General features: G+C 39.0%; 1 protein-coding gene across 1 annotated transcript; it reads left to right on the top strand.

Annotated features, from left to right (window-relative positions):
• On the top strand, nucleotides 1-20,207 carry LOC134794882 (hemicentin-1-like). Its single transcript, XM_063766710.1, has 22 exons — nucleotides 1-334; nucleotides 2,241-2,470; nucleotides 3,393-3,518; nucleotides 4,407-4,496; nucleotides 5,911-6,039; nucleotides 8,732-8,897; nucleotides 9,794-9,975; nucleotides 11,718-11,796; nucleotides 12,075-12,238; nucleotides 12,743-12,908; nucleotides 13,277-13,525; nucleotides 13,917-13,989; nucleotides 14,328-14,518; nucleotides 15,065-15,239; nucleotides 15,671-15,765; nucleotides 16,084-16,234; nucleotides 16,793-16,917; nucleotides 17,478-17,615; nucleotides 18,131-18,268; nucleotides 18,916-19,025; nucleotides 19,221-19,448; nucleotides 20,061-20,207. Exons 1-22 carry the CDS (start codon nucleotides 115-117, stop codon nucleotides 20,205-20,207), a joined length of 3,372 nt encoding a protein of 1,123 aa, XP_063622780.1. The 5' UTR covers nucleotides 1-114.
• The last annotated feature ends 1,753 nt before the right edge of the window (nucleotides 20,208-21,960 follow it).

The raw sequence follows: 21,960 nt of genomic DNA, 5'->3' as shown, positions 1-21,960 counted from the left end.
ATGTTCATTGAGCGCCAGAATTGATATCAGCTTACTCGTAAGCTGCCAAATGATAACGACCAATTACAATTCATAACCGTTACGGAGCAGTCGTATGATGAGAATTATTTAAAAATGGAACTACAGTCTCTTCTCGCCCTGTTCCTTTTAGGAACGGTAACTATAGTTAGTTCTAGTAATGTAAAAAGTAGTTTGACTTTTGTTATTGATGCTACTGCGTCGATGAGTGATGATATTAAAGAAGTGAGTAATGCTGTAGATGCAATTTTAGATACAGTGAGTAATTCAAGCTCCTCGCCGATTGAAGAATTCGTTTTGGTGACCTTTGAAAATGGTGAGTTGGCAGTTTATTTCTATTTGGTTTAACCCTTAATATGAGTTGGTGATCAAATTTGTGAGTTCAAACGTCAGTCGCTCTGAATAGAGTAAAAAATCGTTCTTGACAACTATGCAAATATGAAATGTTCGATCAGGATCCTTATCACACAGACGTGAGGTTAAGCTTTAAGGTCGTAGGTTCGAACCCCGGCTCGTGCTAATGAGTTTCACGTACTACGACCAACCTATCATTGCACGTTTTGCTTCACCGTTAAGGAAAATATCTTTAGGAAATCGGATTCCTCTCTATAGTTCGTTATTTTTAGCATTAGAAATAAGGTAAACAATCTTGATGTGTGTTTTAATTGAAAAACACATTTTAAAAATAATTTAGCGCAAATATGTAACAATTATGAATCTAATACGATCATATATATTCTTCTGCTTTCATAAGTATTAGTTACTGATTTTTAAAAAGCGTTTTTCAATTAAAAGACATGTCAAGATCGCTTACCTTCTTTCAAGTTCTTTCTAATGCTAAAAAAAAACGAACTATAGTAAAAATAAGTGCATGTGACAAAACTTGGGGTTAAGTTGCTGAGTGGACGTCAGGCCCTCTTTATAGCGCGTTACATCCGAAATTTTTATCAACGTAAAGTTAGTTTATAGGTAGGTATTGGAAATATGTACTTCAATGAATAAAATAATGTACCTTATTTTCCAAAAATTTTATGAACACCCACTTTATGGCCATTATAAAAATTGTTTAGTTCTATCTGCAAAGTACCTAAGCACGTGCCATAAATATGGTGAGCTGATATTCAACATGTTAAAATTTTTCATTTTCAAAAACAGAAAGTCCTTATTATACTAGATATTAAATCTCTGTATGACCTAAATATCTGTCAATCAATATTTGGAATTAGACCACCCATTAGAAGATTCATCTGAAATGAGTCACTGTCAGTGTAGAGTATGTACTAAAACAAGTGAACTGATAAAAGCTTGATATTGGTAATAATATCGAGAATATTAGTACAGTTAGACCAAGATAAGTCTGCAACGATTTGGATAGCACACGCAGTGCAAGTGTTATTTTAAACGTCAAACTTCTGTGAAATTATGACGTATAAATAACACTTGCACTGCGTGTGCTATCAAAATCGTTGCAGACTTGTCTTGGTCTAACTCTAACTCAAGTACGAGTACTACAAAATGAAAAGTAATGGCTAAATTAGCGATATACCTATAGGGCGATTGTGCACTACAATGAATTTTATTGTCCGGCAGTCTGAGTTTTCATGGTCCGATATGGCATGAAAAAAACGGATGATTGGCTTGTGCACTTGTCCGTCTTTTTACTTGCAGGCGCAGTGGCATGAAATACACACCCCCCCTAGGACCGTAAAAACTCGGACTGCCGGACAGTAAAATTCATTGTAGTGCACAATCGCCCATAAAGCTCTTTAGCGATAAGACCGCCTGTTGTCTGTCTCTATCATTTATCAATTGTTTTCCTTTAAGCTGTATCTTTTACTGAGGTGGGCCAATAAAGAGTATTTTATCTATATATCTAAATTGTTTTTGTATTTTGTGTTTATATATGTATACATGCTGACCCAAAAATACATTACAAAATATTTTTAATGAAGTTTTTTCTACACGTCTTTTACAAAACGTTATTAAAAATTATAACTAAGTATTATCATTTCACATAAACAATTGTAGTAGTATTTTTGTCACTGAACAGAACCATGGACGAATCAAGCCTTTAATATGTAAAATCTCAAAAATTTACTTTAAAAAAAGCCGACTTCAAAAGGCGTAAAAAATAAATACATTTTTATATGCGCTAGCAATTGATATGTTTAAATTCGGTGCCAAGCAATCTATTATGCTTCATAACATGTCTTTTCTTACAGAACCTAAACTGGTAACGAAAACCAAAGACAAGCCAGCTTTTAAAAAAGAAATAGGCAATATCAATGCAGGCGGAGGCGGTTTCTGCCCCGAAAAGTCACTGACGGGAATCGAACTGGCACTAAATGAGAGCCAAGATGGCTCTCTTCTGTATGTTTTTACTGATGCTTCCGCAGAAGACCATAAAAATTTTGCAAAAGTTGAAGCACTTAGCCAAAAGAAAGGAGTACAGGTAATTTTTTAAAACACTAATGAGTTTTTTTAACCTTAGATCACTTGTTTACGCAACTCTATAGAACTTGTATTGACTATAATAAATAATAATACCGAATATTCTAAGATCTGTGTAAAATATAAGGCCCCGGAGTTTGACAGCTGAAGAAGATGGCGCTATACGGTACCATATACCTTTATTTTGTGATAAGTGAATTTTCAAACGCCATCTTTTGACAACCAGAGTTACCGCATATGTACATTACATCTACAAAAGCTGTCAAATTCTAAGGCTGCCATTCCACTGAAACTGAGATGAAAGGAGTGCGGGAATCAACCAATAGCCATGGATGTAATCCAGCGGAGCAAAGAGGAGAACCAATGCTATTGGTTTTCACCGTCTTTTGCTCTCATCTCCACCTCAGTGGAAGAAAAGGCAGCCTAAGCAGGACAAAGTGCCGAACCGTTACATAAGAGGCTCGTTCAAAATAAGACCCATACAGGACAAGCTAACGGAAACACGACTCCGATGGTACGGTCATGTCATGAGAAGGCCGGAGGACCACATGACTAGAAAGGTGCTAGAGTGTATGAAAGGATCGAAAAAGAGTGGACGACCCCGACTTACATGGATGTCCGTAGTTAAGAAAGACCTAGAGAATAAAAATATAGATCCAACGACGACCCGGAACAGATATGACTGGAGAAAATTGATTAGGAGAGCCGACCCCAAATAAAAGTGGGATAAGGCCGGAAGAAGAAGAAGTGATAAAGAGAGATGAATACGATACGCTACGGAGCGTTAACGATTGGCACGTTGGCTACGCGCCCTGTTATAGAATCTTTATTGGTACTTGTACGACTTAAAAATGCACAATTTTCTCAAAATGCGTAGCCGCCAACTTCAAGATAATATATTTATGGCTCTTTCTTATTTCTAGATTGTATTTGTTCTGACCGGGGTTTGTGAGAACGACACGATCAGCCAGAGCTATCTAGTGTACCAAGATCTTGCCAAAGCTACGAATGGACAAGTATTCCACTTGAAAAGGAACGAAATCGGAGAGGTTTGTAAAACAATATTTACCACTAAAACTTTTCTAAGGGCTAAAAATGCTTTATTTTATACTTTATATAATCTACCTTTGTGATTATGACCTGCGGTCATTAAGTATAAATAGAGTTAGACCAAGAAAAGTCTGCAGAAATTTTGACAGACCAAGCAGTGCAAGTGTTATTTTAAACGTCAAACTTCTATGAAATTATGACGTATAAATAACACTTGCACTGCGTGGGCTATCAAAATCGCTGCATTTTCTCACTCTGTATCTTTAGATATTTAAATAAAAGTTAAGAAATAATTTGTACATTTTCGGGTAGTTATAACATTTATTGGTTAACCAACCAAATACAAAACCGCCTGGATCTGTCACTGCACGACCTGACTTTAACCCATGGTATAATAATATACTCCGCCTGGTACTCCATTCCCGTCTTTTCTAGGTCACCTAACTGACACGGGCCTACGTCATCATGCGACAGCGCTATATGATAATATGCGATAGCGCTATATATAGCGGCCATGTTGTTGTGACGTAGGCCCGTGTCACTCTGGGAATGGAAGACCATGTTTTATTAGACTATGCTTTAACCTACATTTTATTTGATCGTGTTATGTTTTCATCTACCCTCAAATGGCTCCTTAAGCCAGTTGAGGGTAGATGAAAACATTTTGTTTACTTTTATTTAAATACCTAAAGATTCAGACTATAACTCTAGTAATGGGTAGCAGTTTTGCTCTGATACGCAAATAACTAAAATTTAAAAATAATATTTAATGTCATCTACAACATTGACGATTCTCGCGGCGTTGTATGGGGGTTAGTCTTCTTTATTGACTGGAACAATTTTGATAGCAGTAATAAAATAGTAAACTCTTGTTTTGATGTTCTCAGGTATTAAAATATGTGGAGGAAACTGTTGGGAGCCGAAAAAACGTGATACTGAGTAAAACGTTGCCTGCTCGACAGTTAGGTTCATTTAATGTAAGTAAACAAGTAATTTTGAACACCCATTATTTTACAAAAAAAAACATTGTCATTGCTGCTTCATATGTCTACAAATTCTACGTTAGAAAAAAATACAATAAGATGATGTTATACCTATTACCTGCCTAAGGTGTTTTGTACCTGTGTACTCGTAAAGAGTTAAATTTAATCCTATCTTTCCCAGGTCTTGTAACTGGTCATACTTATTTTTCAAGGTAAATCGTATTTCTAACAACCAAAAAACCTTCAACAATTCTTGCATTAATTTGTTTTATATTAATAAGATACATTATAATTATATTTAGTAACTTTAATCTTTACGCTACTAGTATTTATCCCAAAAGTTGGCAGGCGCGAGATGTGGGTGAAGAAATTATCAGCCCAACTGTTTCTAAATAACGATAAACTAATTAAGAGATAACCTCTTAACATATTATCGAATATGGAACTCATTCGGCCATTACTTCAGTATTGTACGTTAAACTTAAGTTGTTTGATATCTCCATTATTTTTAAACGAAAGCTTTGATTAAAGTTGTAAAAATGGCATAGCTTTTTCATTACCCGCGTTATTATTATTACTCATGTTGCTGCATTAGTACACACATACGGATGTGATTTGTTCTAACCTCGTAAGTCCCCGCGTACTTGTACTAGTACAAATTAAATTCGAATTTTGAACTCATATAGAAATAGAAGAAAGTTTCAAATTCAATTTTCAAAAATGTTCTATGACAGCTGATCGTGCTTAAGGCACTTGTCCCACCAAGAGCGAGTAAGCGATTAACTATCGGCGATTTTCTCGCCCAAGAAACGAACAAAAGATTAAGATCCTGTGTTAGTAAAAGAGACACATAAATATTAATAGTTCATCGCTGGCTGTTCACACTGCCGGCGAGAACACTCGCTCTACTAGTTTGTCGCCGCGATAAGATAAAACCAGCTCAGCGGTACTCGCTCGGCGATACTCGCTTCGTAGTTAGAACTCAAGCTGCGAGACCAATCAGTCTGCGTGTTCGGCTCCGCTGCACCGCCCGAGCGAGTGACGCGATAGATAATAGCCCGTCGCACTCGAACACTCGCCTATAGCCGAGCGACAAAACTATTGGAGCTAACACTCGCTTCTCGCCGCTCGCCCACTCGTTTTTAGTTTATCGTTCTACTCGCTTATCGCTCATCGTCGGCGGTGGGACAAGTGCCTAACATAGAAAACGAAGTGCCGGAAGCTCCACCCCGGCCCGGCCGGGTCTAGCGTGATTCATCCTTTACACGTATGTCAAACCGCTTTTGCAAACGCAACCGATAAAGAAATTTGTTTCTTTACCTTTCAAAGAACGAATAAAAGGATAACTAAGAAAAAAATTCAACACTACTAACAAAGATAAACTTAACACTGTTCTTCAATTATTCAGGTTAAAGTAGATGAAGACATCGAGGACATTGTGATCGCTGTGTCCGGCGAGAGTGCACGGCTAGACGTGTCCGATCCAAGCGGCGCTGAAGCGCCTACTACGAACATCACAAAGCTCCAAGCGATAACGGTATAGTATTCAAAGCCTATGCTTAAATATGAAATATGCAACGAAAACACTAGCTTTTGCTAAGTTTGCGTGCGTTGCGCCTTTACATGTAAAATTGGGACCATCGAAGGCAAAAATTTGTCTCCGCTCTCTCAGCACAGCCCTTCCAAATCAGAGGTAAAACCGCTTTTTTTCGCGGAAAAGTAAATGGTAAATATGAAATTGCATTTCATACAAAAATTCATAGATAAGCGCTAGGCAATAGCTCGTTTCTGTAAACCTAGTTATACCAATGAGTTTTATTGGTACCTAATACTTAGTAAGTCGCAGCGCTGGTGCATTGACTATTTTTGAGCATTTAGCTATTAAACTCTTTTTTTTCGGAAGTACTTAGTTATATTTGTGTCAAACGGTCGAAATACAGGCCGAAAAATCTACTTCAAAAAACGTTTCGTACAAAAATGTGTCCCTATGATACTTTGTAGGCTAACCGTAAGATTAAATTGATAAGAAGTTTATGTTTCTATGCAAGTGCATCCTTGCACTCAATTGGTACAATTGGCCTGGTATGCATTCCATACGTTGTTTGTCTAAAAAGCAATCAATCAATTAAAATCCCATTTGGTCGCTCAGCAACAAATGTGGGTGCGGTTAACAAATTGCCCCTATCAAATAACTTATTTTCAGATGGTTAAATGACAGTATGTGTGTTTTATGTCATGTACCTACCTACCTATATCCCTTACAACTTAAAACCGATAACCAACCCAAAAATGAATACTTACTTAATATTATATTGTTTTCGGAAAAGAGGATATGAAATTAATCCCCAAGTTGATTTTGTTTTGTTTATTATAAATAATTAAACTGTTTTGAAATCACTTCACTTTATACAACAAAGTCCCCCGCCGCGTCTGTCTGTTTGTGTATGTAATATGTTCGTGTATGTATGTTCGCGATACACTCAAAAACTACTGAACGGATTTTCATGCGGTTTTCACCTATCAATAGAGTGATTATTGAGCAAGGTTTAGGTATATAACTTGTTAAGGTTTTATATAAGCCATGCAAAGCCGGGGCGGGTCGCTAGTATACGTATAAATTATGGTCAGCCTCATCATAGTACACACCCATATCAATCTCACGCTAAAATACTTATTTGAGCCGGACTGAGGAGAGGGGGGTATGACGGGGTACTTAAGGTTTCAAGTCCAATAAAACTGAAAATGCAACTATTTTTAAGGTTTTGTTATTTTTATTTGTATCTTTGGTTATTAGTCTTTCATACTCAACACTTAGTAGGAACTCTAGTTCGTTAATTAAATTAAAAAGAAATTAAAACGGGCAAAAGGTCCCTTCCCTCCATCTTGTCCCCTAGGTAGGGTAAGATGGGTTAGATGGGATACCCCTATGGGGCAAGATGGAGTTATAGGAATGATTCATATAAACAGTATCATTAGGGCCTAAACAAAACTTTAATTGATGGCTATTAGAATCGTCGTCTAATGAGTTCTCACAAACTGTTTTCACTTTTATTTCTTAGTCGTCTGCGGGACAGAAAATATTTTTGTAGCTAACATGTACCCCATGTTCCCTTCTATAACACCATCCACTGCTTTTTTCATGGCCTCTGCTGACCATTCTCCTCTATTTGACTTTCTTTTTATGCGTTTTCACCATTCTACGATAGTAGAAATAAATACATTCAAATCTGCAATTTCATCACTTTATAACTACGGAGGGGCAATGTACCCCATCTTGCCCCCCTGCGCCTGATGAAATTTGATTTTTTTTTTGTTAAAAATACCATTACGTATTTGAAATCAAACAAGTCCTTAGCTGCTGGCGTGATTGCTGGTCCATAGGAATAAATTAACACTGTATTTGTGCTGATGATATGAAGGAAACAAACACAAACCAAATAAAACATTAAAATGACAAGGAATATGACAAAAACCGTTTTTTTTGCAAATAAATAATTAACGACACCTTTTGTCTAGCCGGTCACCGTGCGAACTGATTACCATGATGGCGACGCATCGTCATGCACTAACGGGATTCTGGTTGGTCAGTCGTATCGCCAAATAAACCCTCTATCCCGTCTTACCCGCCACCCCGTCTTAACCCGCTCTCCCCTATTACCTTGTCCATGCACGACAATATACGATATAAATCGATTATCCGTATAGGTTTCAGTTTCTAATAAAAATGATCTTGTCTTTCCTGTACCCAAAAGTAAGAATATTGCTAGGGAAAACAATGTCCACGATTTTGGAATAGTAATTAATAACTTTGATACGGTCAGTCACATCACAACCACAGTTTTGGCTGCATTCATTGACGTATATCTCAGGACGGGCCTTACGGGCAGTCGGGCACTAAAAATGGTACTAGTTCAGCGGTGTCACTCACGAATTCGAGCCAATAGTGCAGTCTAACGCAACTAGTTGCTACCAATCGCGCGCGTGATGCGAACTCATCAACCAATCGCGTTGTAGCGGTGTCACACCGCTGTACTGCCCCATTCATGCCCAATTCTTATTGCGCGTAAGGCCTGTCCTGAGATATACATCGATGGCTGCATTATTCTTTACTTTCAAATCACAAGAGAATAACTTTGATACGGGCAGTCACATCACAACCACAGTTTTGGCTGCAAGTCAGAAGAGCCAACTTTTTATTTTCTCAATACGTGACAATTTTTTTCAACCAGATAGTGAAAGTCCCCGCCGTGAAATCAGGCGTGTACAGGGTGCAGACCGGTAGCGTCAGCAACACGCATGTGGTCGTCTCGGCGTCGACTTCAGTGCACTTCCGCCATGGGTTCTCCACCATCGCGCCTGCTAACATCGAGGATACTGTCACTAGACCCGCACCAGGTAACAGCTATTACAGGTCTTAAATCTTGAATACGAAGGTGTCTTATCTTATCTTATTGTTTTCGGGGGCCCTTGCGGATACACTTCGACCCATAGGGATCTTTTGAGCAATCACCCCCTAGAAAAGATCCATCAACTACCTACTCAAAAGCTTTTCCCACCATATCCATGTACCGGATGATGGGGGTAGCGTTTTGAAGTCCTTTGGTTCCAGATATCCTGCTCCATTGTCCTTCATTATTTGTCTGGCGAGGGCGTGACATTTAGGTGTTTTACTGTCTCTTCCTCTTCGCCACACATGCGACAATCGGTGTTGTCAGAGTGTCCCATCTTGGCCAATACGAAGGTGTAGTTTTGCAACAGTCTTAGGTTGCGATCACGATAAGTCGTCGGCCAATGTTAACGTGAAATATAGCGCGGAAATAAATTGTTACTGCGAAGTCGTCAAAATAAATATTCACGAAGTAAAATAAATTAAGCTTTGTACCATCGTCTACTACTTAACTAACAAGACAAGACCAACTGAAAACCTGGCATGTAAAAGCGGGTTTTCATCCGTGTGCGTCACAAGCATATTAAGTACAAAAATGCTTGTGGAATCCCGCCTTTAATGTTGATAGGACCAGCATTAGAATAGAATAGAATAAAATAGTTTTTTATTCGTAAACACACAGACAACAGACATACATTGAAAAAACATAGTGAAAAATAAAGTGTCACGAAATGGTACATTAGTAGGTACATGTCCTTGTGTCAGGGACTGGACAGGTCCAGTGCACTTTTATCTAGCATCGAGTACAGTGACTAGACTCGCACCAGCTAACAGTAGTGTTTTGCGTCCATCTTTGGCGTCGACACGACACATTTTGCCAGCATTAACACACTGTTTTCTACAGACGCAAAGTCCTACGTAGCAGTAAAAGTGCTTGACGCCCCACACGTGAAGCTGGTAAACGTGCAGATCCTCGGTATGGACGATGCCGTGCTCCTGCAGGAACCACTTACACTCGTCAACAAAGCTGAACAGTTCTACACGACGGAGCCCGTTGAAACGCCGAAGGACACGTTTAAGCTAGCTGTAAGTGGAACCTAATCTTATCTACTTTTCCTCTAACTTATTTACTTTTCCTTTTTGGGTGAGACGTCGCCAAAAATGTTTTTAGTCACTGGAATATAAGGTGCACATTCAAGGTGTGGAGCATCCCTAATACATTTTAATAGTGTCCGACCGAAACATGTTTTTTGCCGAAACCGAAACCGAAACCGAATGTTCGGCTTTGGCTCTAGTTTCGGCCGAAACCGAAACCGAAATCAAAACTTTTGTAGAATTCTTAAAATCGTTGACAAAATTTAATAAAACCGCTTTTACACACATATTATGAGGCTGTCACCACCCAACCACCCAATGTCCTTGAAATTGATGTTACTTAAGCAGTTTTTTAAGAAAATTACAAGAGTTAGACCAAGATAATTCTGCAACGATTTTGATAACACACGCAGTGCAAGTGTTATTTTAAACGTCAAAACTTCTATGAAATAATATTTGCACTAGTTGCACTATGTATGCTATCAAAATCATTGCAGAATTTTCTTGGTCTAACTCTATTCATTCACCAGTCAAGCTAACATGTAGAGGTCAACCAAAAACGCGAGCGCAACGAGCCCGAAATTTTTTGTTGACAATATCGCAAGGCCGGGTACCGATCTTCAGCTGAGCCTAAAAGTCCGAAGTGCCCCATTGAGGCGAACTTTCATGCGAAGTCAAAGCTGTGCATCAGGCTTCAGGATAAGTAGTTGAGCACAGACTCCAACCAATGTCCATCGTATTAAAAAGCGAGACCGCAGGCCGAGCATAAGCTGAAGTAGAGGCCATGTGGTACACAAACCAATGGTAAATTGAGGTAAAAAGTGAGGCTAAGGTCGAGCATTCGTATGAAAAACTGGGGACACTTTTAAGGGTTTATTCTTCGTTTTAATCAATAGTCAGCTGTTCAGCCTCGCAAAATATTAACTATTGAGAAAATCAACTTTGCGGCACTAGTAACATCGTGAGGAAGCCGGACTAGTCCTGATAACGCCTAGTTTACTCTCTGGGTTAGAAGGTCAGTCTGATGGCAGTCGATTTCGTAAAAACTAGTGCCTACGCCAATTCTTGGAATTAGTTGTCAATTGGACCGCAGGCTCCCATGATTACGCGATTACGCGAGGAAGATGATGAGTTTTCTTATTATTCTCTTGCCCAGGGCCCAGTAACATACGACAGTGCTATCTCATTCACCCGATACAATTAGACAATGTGCGCGTTATAGGTATTGACAGCATCTCAAGGTTCGGACGTTTTTTGGCCGAACCCGAAACTACAGCCGAAACATTATTTTTTGGCCGAAACCGAAACCGAAACGGAACCTTCGGTCGGACACTACATTTTAAGTATTTACGAAAGTAATTCTGTTTGTTACCTGTTCTTTAATCGCTGAATTTATTGAAATTGAATTTTATAGAGTTAAACCAAGAAAAGTCTGCAGCTGACAGCACACGCAGTGTAGATGTTGTTTTAAACATCAAACTTCTATGAAATTATAACGTACATATAAATAATAGCAATGCGTGTGCTGTCAAAATCTCTGCATACTTTTCTTGGTCTAACTCTATAGCGATTGATCGAGTCCAGGAAAAGGACATAGGATAGTTTTTATGACGGATTAATTAATAACCCACTCTTTAATACTGTGGAATGTAGAATTTACCATAGAAGTGAGATATGGAAGTAATTCTAGTTAGGAATTTTTAACATTGGTTTTTTTTTAATTTTTTTTTCAGATAAATGGTTACGACACCAGGAAAAATAGCAATATAACGAGGTATAGCTTAACGCCTATCAAACCTCAGTCCGTCATCGGTAAGTCATAAGTACCTACCTAATTTTCACGAGTCAAAAGAACTATAGTTACTCACATATAAGCTAGAGAACTGACCGACTTCACTGGTGACCGAAGAGCTGGCAGCTTTCTCGCACAACGTATTAGCATCTCAATACAGCGGGGAAATGCTACCAGCGTCCTCGGCACCATGCCAAAGGGGCCCAATTTCTTAAGTTAATCCGTAGTCACTGCCTACCCCTTCGGGAAATAGGCGTGATTATATGTACGTATTTATGTTAATTGAATTTAATTGCAGATCAGCCCACCGAGAAAGCTCCCGAAGTAACAATTGAAGGAGGGCCCACAATCAACGCAGCATTTTTCAAACCGCTGAAACTGAAGTGCAAAGTTAAAGGATATCCAAAGGTTGATATTATCTGGCAATTTGATGACACCTCTGCTAAGCTGGAGTATGAGAAGGTATATATGCAGAACCTAGAATTACAAAGCAAATATAGGTATTTTATGCTGTGGTATTAATTTCAGTAGGTACAGTCACACCACGGGATTGTTATGTCATTTAGGGTTCTTGCTAAATTAGAAATTCTATAGCGTAAATAATGAACAACCAATTTAGCTAGGACCCTAAATGGCGCAATAATCGCGGAGCGTGATGGTACCTATACACTAATAGTGTTCACCAGCGAGCGAGGACGCTTACAGTATTAACCATGCTCTTGATCATCATTACATAATTATAAGCATTCTTATTATGTAGCAATATTAAAATGGAGGAAAAGTTCGTTAAATCCTATTCAGAACAAAGTGGCAAAAACGCTTGGACATCTGTTTTCATTTCTTATAATGTGGTACATCAAAATTGGCTGCCAAAAGACCAGATGTACCCTTGACCACATGTTAAACTTAAATTAATGGTGTGACCTTGCGTCGAACGTCAATCGGTTGATTTTAATTTTATTTTAGGCTTCAATAGTTGAGCTCCCCTACGACTACGTAAGTGTACTGGAAATACCTAAAGTGGAAAAGAAAGTGACGTACAGTTGTCAAGCAACCAATGCAGCAGGCGACGGCGTGCAAAATGTAACCGTTCTTACTGAAGTAAAAGACTTCATTGAGGTTAAGGCTGAAGGTAAAATTATTATAGATCTTGATCTATCTAGATCATAAATACCATAAATTCATTACCCCTTTTAGTCATGATAATTGGATCAATGAAAAGATACAACTTTAGTTCGCCAATTATCTCCAAGGGTCTTGTCTTTTGATTACTGGAATTTTCCTTGAATACCTGTAAAAATTAGTTTATTTAAAAGGCCTGAATACATCTGGTTATAGTTTTCTTGCATAGTCGGAAAATAAGTATACCTCTAAACTGAAAGTCCAGATATCGTATTTGGTTTCACAAAAACTGCCAACCTAAAATTTTGCGACCTCTTTGATATTACCCTGATATAAATTCGACAAACTAGAAAAATTATGACTAAATGTCTGTTTTAGACACAACCATCGAATACCAGAAGCCAGGCAACATAACCTGCGAAGTCCTAGCGCATCCTCCAGCCACAGTAACTTGGTACAAAGGTCGCAAACTCCTCAAACCTGGTGACAACTACAATGTGTCTGCCGACGGTACCGTCATCACCGTCAACTCTATGGAACCAAACTTGGCCGGCAACTACTTTTGCGTAGTCAAGAATAATGCGAAGAAGGTTGTGAAGCTTTTGAAAGTGGATATTAGTGGTGTTGGTAAGTTGTTAAAGAGCATAATTTCCCGTTTTCGCAGTTTTCAGTTCAGGTTTTTGTCCTATTTTACGATGAAGAGCTTATTAAGCTGTAGAATGTAAGGTAATAGTACACTGAATAGTAAATGCACTGAAATTGAGTTATACCTATACTGCAACCGCCTATTAGAAAGCCTACCATTCCATTGTATTTTTGATCTTTATATGGATAAATCAATATTATTTTGTATCTCTTAGTAATAAAAATATTGATTGTCTTGAATTGATTTATAATACCAAGGCCCCCAGTGCCCAAAACTTAGACCAAATAACATAACATGCGCTAAACAAAAAGGAAAAATGTATCGGTAATCACAAACTGGTACTTAATAACAAAATTTCTCTCCTATTTTCAGGGCCGCCAAAAATCGACAAGACTGTTTACACGATTAACGCTAGAGCAGAAACCGAAGTGACCTTCCGATGCCGGTGAGGTTTATACATTTAAACACGCAGTTTCAAAACCCTCGATATTAATTTTGCTTAAAAAAAAATACCCGGTGATTGGCACTGATAGATTAGGGTTAATATAAACTGATCAGGTGATATGATGTAAGAGATACATAAATTATTTTGCTTGAGGCAAGAGAAACAGAAGGTATGAGGATTCCCTGCAAATGTTTCTCTTGTCTAAATGTTTGTCTTGCCTCATCTAACCTTACTGCCATTTATTGTGGGTTTTGTAATTCTATGAATAAAGATTTTATTTATATATTATTAATTAATTTTACTTAAAAATTACTTTTTTTATAACATTATTGTTTTAGGCTTATCGAAGCAATACCCGACGCAACCCTCAGCTGGTCGTTCAAAAACGCCGACGAAGACATCGCCCTAAACGAAACCACAGACACGTTACATTTGGACAACATTCAGATATCCGACGCCGGCACGTACAGTTGCAAGGCAAAGAATGCTATGGGAGTTGATTATCATGGCATTGAATTGATTGTTGAGTGTAAGTAGGCATTACTTTGTACTGCAGCGGTATTCAAATTTCAAACTGATGTGTTTGACTTCTGCCAACCCTGTGAGATAATCTATGCGTGCGCATGGTAATGTCAAATTAATACCATGTATGTTACCTTTATTGACAATGACTTAAGTTTAAAGATAACATGTACATTCACCACACGGGATTGTTATGCCATTTAGGGTTCTTGCTGAATTGGAAATTCTATAGCGTAAGTATTGAACAACCAATTTAGCTAGGACCGTAAATGGCGCAACAATCGCGGAGCGTGATGGTCCAGCGAGCTTCAAAGTGACATGGACAGTGAAGACCACTCGAATGTCTATCTTATATTTAAAGCAGCAATGATCAGTTAAATTAACTTAAGCGAACATGTAGTAAATATGGAGTACTGCTGTCGCCCTGAGTACCATTGCTGGTCCCCTGGTGTTATTAGTTATTCACCTGGAAATCAAATATGGCTTTGAAATGGGAGGAGGGTTTTTACGTTAAAATCCGTAGTTATATTGAAGTTTATCATTTTTTCTTCAGACTCTCCCGATATCTCGGAGGATATGAATACGAGACTGACCGTGCTCGAAGGGACACCTGTGACCCTGGATTGTGCAGCCGATGGAATACCGAAGCCCAGCGTGGTCTGGACTCACAACGGACGGCTCCTTTTTGATAAAACGAGGCATACTTTCTATGCTAATGGAAGTCTTGGGTAGGTATCGTCAAAAACATACATATATATGCCAGAGACCCGTACTTACCACTTGCAACAATGGTTAAACGCTGGTGGCAGTGATGCAATGCTTCAAAGACAACATAACCTAACACCAACCGGGGTATGGATATGGTACATCCATACACACTTGTAGAGAGACTCGCCGAGTCTCAGCAAAAAACCGACAATCGGAGAAGGGCGAAACACTAAAACAACACACTCGTTCTCGGCCTATCTTGGGGTCTCTCGACGAGTGTGTACAGCCGACATAACAGATTGTGAAATTTTATTACGAGATTCTCGTAATTATAATGCTTGATTCATGTATAAGAGAAATAAGGTTTTAAAAAAGGTTTTCCCCAGAAATTATAATAAAGATATATCTTTAAAAACTAAATCCTGATACTAACCAAGTGTCGTTTATGTAGGTTTTCAGCGATGCTATCAGATGCCGGATACTACTCATGTCAAGCGAGTAATACGTGGGGAAGCGACTCTATCACTATCGAGCTCGATGTTATTGGTAAGACATTGCTGTCACTGTCTCTTTACTGTAAAGAGCAGAAAATTAGAACCTGGGGCCTAGTCAAAATGACAATCGTATTTACATCGAAAATCGCCGATCGATTGATCGAAGAGATCGAAGCTGCTATTGGCATTTTCTCTCAATGATTGTCGTCTTGAGTAGAATTCCATTAGTTTATTTTGACAAGAAGCTATATGAACTGATTTGGATTTTTTTGTCAGGGTCAGTGATTTGTCACATTGTCTAAACGACAATGGTTATGGATTTTCTAAGAAGTTAAGAATATTGGTTTTATAAGTGTGTATTTTTCCATAGTTCCTGTCGCTGTTAAGTCTCCAGGGAAAACCTTCATTGAGCAAGAGGAAGGCACGTTCCTGAACTTGGAGTGCAAAGCTGGTGGACCTCCCCCGCCACACATCACGTGGTTCTACCGCAAGACGAACACATCTGACGCCATTAAAATAGCGTAAGTTTTAGAAGAAATCAAGTAATTAGTATTTGTTAAAAAAATGTTCAAAATAACTTAGCGCCATTTGTACCATCCCACTAACCCAGTGTCAAATTGTACTGGTAACCATGGTAACTCTAGGTTTAACCGGTTAACCCTGTGTTAGTGAATGGAGCAAGTGGCCCTTAGAAAACTAGCTTTGCTTCGGAAAAGTACGGTCATTCGGGATTTAACGTTACTACTTAAATGCCCTCGCTTTGTTAGCCTTTTGGTAGACTTGGCAATAGCGCGTTGCCGTTCCGACCTTCAGAGTAATGTTTAGGTAATATTTCTTTATGCTGCCTTTAAATATCATTTGTATGGATAATTGTAATTACATAATAATAAACTTTTCTGTTATAAATTAACACTAACTACGCAGAATTACATATATTAACACATTATCTTTTTCCTCATAATCGAAGTAAAATAAAATCAGAGCTTATTTGACCAATATCCATTTTATCGCTTCGAATAAATAGTAGGTACACGTTGTTAAATCTACTATTATTTATGTAACATTTATTTTATTTCTAGCCACAACACCGTCGAAGGCGACCTGCGTTTCGCGAGAATACACCACGGGCAGAGTGGCGAGTACACCTGCGTTGCCGTTAACGCCGGCGGTTCCAAAAATATCACCTACACAGTGTCAGTCACAGGTAAATTTTATTCAGAGTTCGTTTAAATACTAACTCAGCACTTGGAAGTGACAAAGAGTGTCAATAAAAGCTGATAAAAAGTACTATGTTAATACCAAGTGATTTTCTCCAGGGATTTGGTACCTATGCAGCCAGTATCCGCGCCATTTCAAAAATGAGTATGGTTATGGCATAGCTTTTGGTTTATAAAGAGGTTAGATACTAAACAGGGGATGACAGATAGTCTGTTCGGAAAGAGAAGAGTCTTGTAATGTATTGGTTCCATACATTCCACGACTCTTCTCTTTCCGCACAGATTCTACGAACGAAAAGTCACATAAACATTATTAAGTTCTTCGAGCAACCTGCCGAAGCACATGCCCAACTGGGCATGCACACAACTAGCGCGGTGCGTATTATGAGTCATCCGTACACAAAATGAGATCGAGGTGTGCAAGATCTCTTTGACGTGTGTCATTTTCTATGTATTTGTGTCGCCATTACTGATCACTCTCAAAGAAACTTGCCTTAAAGAAAACCATGGCAGTAAGTTAATTCCTTTCCACCTTCCCTGATTTCAGCTCGTCCCTCAATCCTGTTCAGGATGCGACAATATGACGGCGTGAAGGGTGACATGTACCTGCGGGTCCCCTGCGATGCCACCGGCAACCCCAAACCTGAGGTCCTTTGGACCTTTGGAGGGAAGAACCTTTCTTCAGGTAAAACGTCTACAAGCTATGAGCTGAATGCTCCGACTTTACAGTAACTAACAAAGTTTAAAAGTTCCGCTGTTAAAGTTAATATTTTGTGGGATTTTTTATTTTTGTGACACTGCCACACTATTACTTGCCAAGTCGGTGCAGAGTTAGATGGAATAATATGCCACTCTTCGAAGGCCGCAAAAATATGTGCGTGTCACATACGGCTCTACAAATAATATCGTGTCCGGTATTTTTGCGGCCTTCGTTGTGTAACATACTATTGCAGGTGACTGTACACGTCAAAGACCATCGGACCACTGTTACTTTTTACACTGTGATACAGTCAACACTTATAGGTATGCATGTTCAAAACATCTACTTTTTGTAAGCTGTATAACAAAAGCCTAAGTAAATTGTACTCAAATCGTAGTAAACTATAATGTTGTCCACGGAAAAGGTGGCCGTTTTATTTTTGCTCCAGGACTCCACTCCATTCACTCTTGCTTTCTTAATTAGATTTTCTTTGCTTACAGACTCTCCATGGTACCTGATCGGAAAGGATGGCAGTCTCATCATCAAGAAAGTCGACGACTCGGCAGCCGGGACGTACACGTGCACAGCTATCAACAAATTTGGATCTACTTCAGAACAGTTTCAAGTTGTTGTCAATGGTAAGCAGCTTAACAGTTAACGAGTCGAGCTCTATAGCATTATTCAAAAACCAGCCAAGTGCGAGTCGGAATCGCGCACGAAGGGTTCCGTACTATTACGCACAAACCGGAAAAAATCACGTTTTTGTATGGGAGCCCCATTTACTTTATTACGTTTTTAGCAGTAATTGTTAGCGGCAACAGAAATACATCGTCTGTGAAAATTTCAACTATCTAGCTATCACAGTTCAGGAGATACAGCCTGGTGACAAACAGACAGACAGACAGACGGACAGTGGAGTCTTAATAATAGGGTCCCGTTCCCGTTTTTACCGTTTGGGTACGGAAAACCTAGGTAGGTATATTGTACCAGTTTTTTGTGCTAACTTGTAAAACAGCCCTTGAGGCATACTTGCATTATTATTTTTTTAATTTGTATTTTTATCATTTTGAATTTAGTCAACTTTTATTCTATTGTCCACAAAAGTGATCTTTTTCTAAAATGTGTATGACACTTTTAGCACTTTAATTGTCAAATTTGCGACCACAATCTTTTTCATAACTTTACGCATCCTACCTTTATTATATGACTGTGTTGTGCATTATCGCGTATATTCCTTTGAGTGTAAAAAATATACCTACACGTTTATAATTTTTGGTTTTTCCAGATTATCCTGTAGATCGTTTTTTGTCAATCATGATAGAAGAAGGTAAAACGGAAAATATTGCGTGCAGTGTTCCACACAGACCGAAGATTGACAGAGTCAATTGGTTCAAGGTACCTTAATGTTTTTCTATCTTTTTAAGTGTTGTAGTAGTTCCAATAATATCATATTGAAACATGTAACCTTAGAGTCCTGTATCTATACATAGAGAAAAACCCGTTTATAACATGTTTAAGCTTATTTCTGTGGCCCTAGTGAAAGAAGATGCTAATTGAGAAGGTTGATCATTTGTTTTTATTTTCTTTCAGGACGGCCGCAACATAACTTCTGGCGAACTCAAGAATGTGACCCAAGCGGACGCGGGCACGTACACCTGTCGCGTGAGCGGCCCGGACCGGCCGCCCCAGACCGGCTCCACCAGGGTCGAGGTCGGGTTCAAGCCTCGCTTCAACTATGAGGGAGACAACAATATACCGTACGAGTATGGACGCCGAGCGACCATGGATTGTTCTGCTAGTGGAACTCCACAGCCTATTGTAAGTGTTACAATACATCATTGTTAGAAGTTTGAAGACGTATCAAGGGGTAAGTGCTGTGGATGGACCAGCCGCCGCAGACCGGCTCCACCAGGGTCGAGGTCGGGTTCAAGCCTCGCTTCAACTATGAGGGAGACAACAATATACCGTACTAGTATGGACGCCGAGCGACCATGGATTGTTCTACTAGTGGAACTCCACAGCCTATTGTAAGTGTTACATTTCATCATTGTTTTATGAAGTTTAAAGACGTATCAAGAGTAAGTGCTGTGCATGGACCAGCCGCCTCAGACCGGCTCCACCAAGGTGGAGATCGGGTTTAAGCCTCGCTTAATAGTTTAAGCGAGGCTTTAACCCGTTCTTAGTAGAAGGCAACAATAATATCCTGTACGAATATGGATGCCGCGTGACTACCAAATACCAATTGCCCAAGCAGCATAAGTATCTAATGCAGTTAAGCTGCCGAATCAACGGATAACTGTAGGCTGACAAATTTTTCTAAGATTTCCGCAATCTTTTCCTACTTTTTTAAACTCCGCGTCTTGCACATCTGCAATTGTTTCAATTATTTTATTCTAAAATGCTCTTTGTCTAAACTAAACATATTCACAGGTGACCTGGCTCCACGACGGCAGAGCGCTCCCATTCACCGAGTTCAAGTACGAGTTCGTAATGAACAACGACGGCCAAAGAGGGCGCTACACGTGCGCCGTCACCAACCAGTACGGATACGTGCAGCAAGACTTCATCATTGCTTAGGTGTGGTAACATGTCGCAATCGAAATATGTTTGCACGATGTTTCATTTGCCGAATTTCCGTTTGATCGGACGCGTATTTTTCAAAAAATCGTCAAATGTTTCCAAACTTATGTAAAAGGCATCCTGTAGAAGTCACTGGGTTAGGTTAAATTGGTGACCCGTCTAAAAATTCAACGGTTTTTATAAAAAAACTCGTTCGGCCAAATTACTCCATCCCAGTCCTACTTTACCTAAGAAGTGTTGACATCTGGTTTACATCTACAATTCAAGTTCTGGAGCAGAGTTTTTTTTAATATTGTTTAAAAATTTTTTCAGGTACAGTTTCTCGGGTACGATGGTTGCACTAATTACAAAACAGACGCGCTTATCTTGTAATCTAGTACCGCCTTAATTAAATGCCTCAACAATTAAAGTACCAATACTTAGATCAGAAATATTGTTAAAATAAGTTTGTTATAGTTTTAGTTAACTGTACGCTTGAAAAGTTATTAATAAAATGTTTGAACACAGTGTGTTTGGTGTACTTTTTCAATTACCTATAATGAATTTGAAATACATTCTGACGTTTCGAACCCTTTACAGCATTCGTGGTCAACGTTGCAATTTTGATAGAGGTAAATATTTTAATGACACTTCCAAAGTAGATTAAGAAGAGAACTTCCACTTTATAGTAAAAATCGACGCAGAGTTAGTTTAGACGCACAGGTATTATGAAAAGCAAATGCATTTACGTTTGGTACCTGGTCCGGGGGAATGAAGGCATGACGGATTTAACTAGTGTTAGGACCGCCGTCTAAACCACCAACGAATGCCGAATCTGCCTTGTAGTGGAGCACCGCTGCGTCGCTAGAGTCCGTCTGACCTAACTTTTCACCGATTTGATTATATCAAGGTATGAGGATGAGAGTGTCATTATAAATGTCATATTTTCATGACCACACTTTATCATTGTGGACACACGCAGACATTGCGGGCACCAGTTGGTCAGACATCTCCAGTGTTGTGAGTTGTGAGCCATTAATCACAGGTACTTAACGGAACCCACGACAATAAACAAAGCACATTTTTCCTCACCAAATAACCAATAATAAAAACTTGCACTGATAGTAGGTACCAATTGTTTATATTTCTCAGAATCAGTAACACAATGTTAAGATAACCTTTGGTACTCGACAATTAACTGTTCCAAATAGGGGGTATTACTGCAATGTTCTGCCGCCAGAGTGCAGCATTAAGTTAGCTAGTATATCATAGAGTAACTTATACATTCTGTGTCTTAAACTGTTTTTGACAAGTTTTCCTACCGGGAAACGCGAAAATCGAAATTTAGTTACCTGCCTCTTTATCGCTCGAATATGCAAGAGTGCTAGAGTTTTGTTCTTGTTTCGCGGTAGACCCCTAGATTGTGATGGATTGTGGCAGTGGCGCCCCCTATGCAGTATATTATAATACAGGGATTCTCGGATAGAAAGAATGCAGGAAAATTAACTTAGGTAATCTATGAGGACTATGAGCTACACATTTTCACTAAGGTAACGGCGGCTATTAACGCGGGTATCAAAATCGACGTCTAACACCGCGGTGTTTACAAATACGCATTTTGCAAGCAAACAGATCTATTCCCTAAGAAATAAAGCATACACAAAACAAGCTCATTCATTGGTCTATCGTGCCCAATAGTGTGAATTTGTGTAAGTGTAACAAAAAACTCGCGATTCGTCAGTTTGTGCGGCGGCGCAAGAACCGATTATTC

The sequence above is a fragment of the Cydia splendana genome, chromosome 11, assembly GCF_910591565.1.
Source record: "Cydia splendana chromosome 11, ilCydSple1.2, whole genome shotgun sequence".
In the NCBI taxonomy this organism is placed as follows: Eukaryota; Metazoa; Arthropoda; class Insecta; order Lepidoptera; family Tortricidae; genus Cydia; species Cydia splendana.
This window is presented reverse-complemented; position numbering and strand designations above follow the sequence as displayed.

Bases quoted from the DNA above. Each gene is read 5' to 3' on its own strand.
- LOC134794882 (XM_063766710.1), top strand. From the start codon at position 115: ATGGAACTACAGTCTCTTCTCGCCCTGTTCCTTTTAGGAACGGTAACT. The intron at 12,239-12,742 runs GTATATATGCAG...ATTTTATTTTAG, and splicing joins CTAAGCTGGAGTATGAGAAG to GCTTCAATAGTTGAGCTCCC. The intron at 19,449-20,060 runs GTAAGTGTTACA...ACATATTCACAG, and splicing joins GTGGAACTCCACAGCCTATT to GTGACCTGGCTCCACGACGG.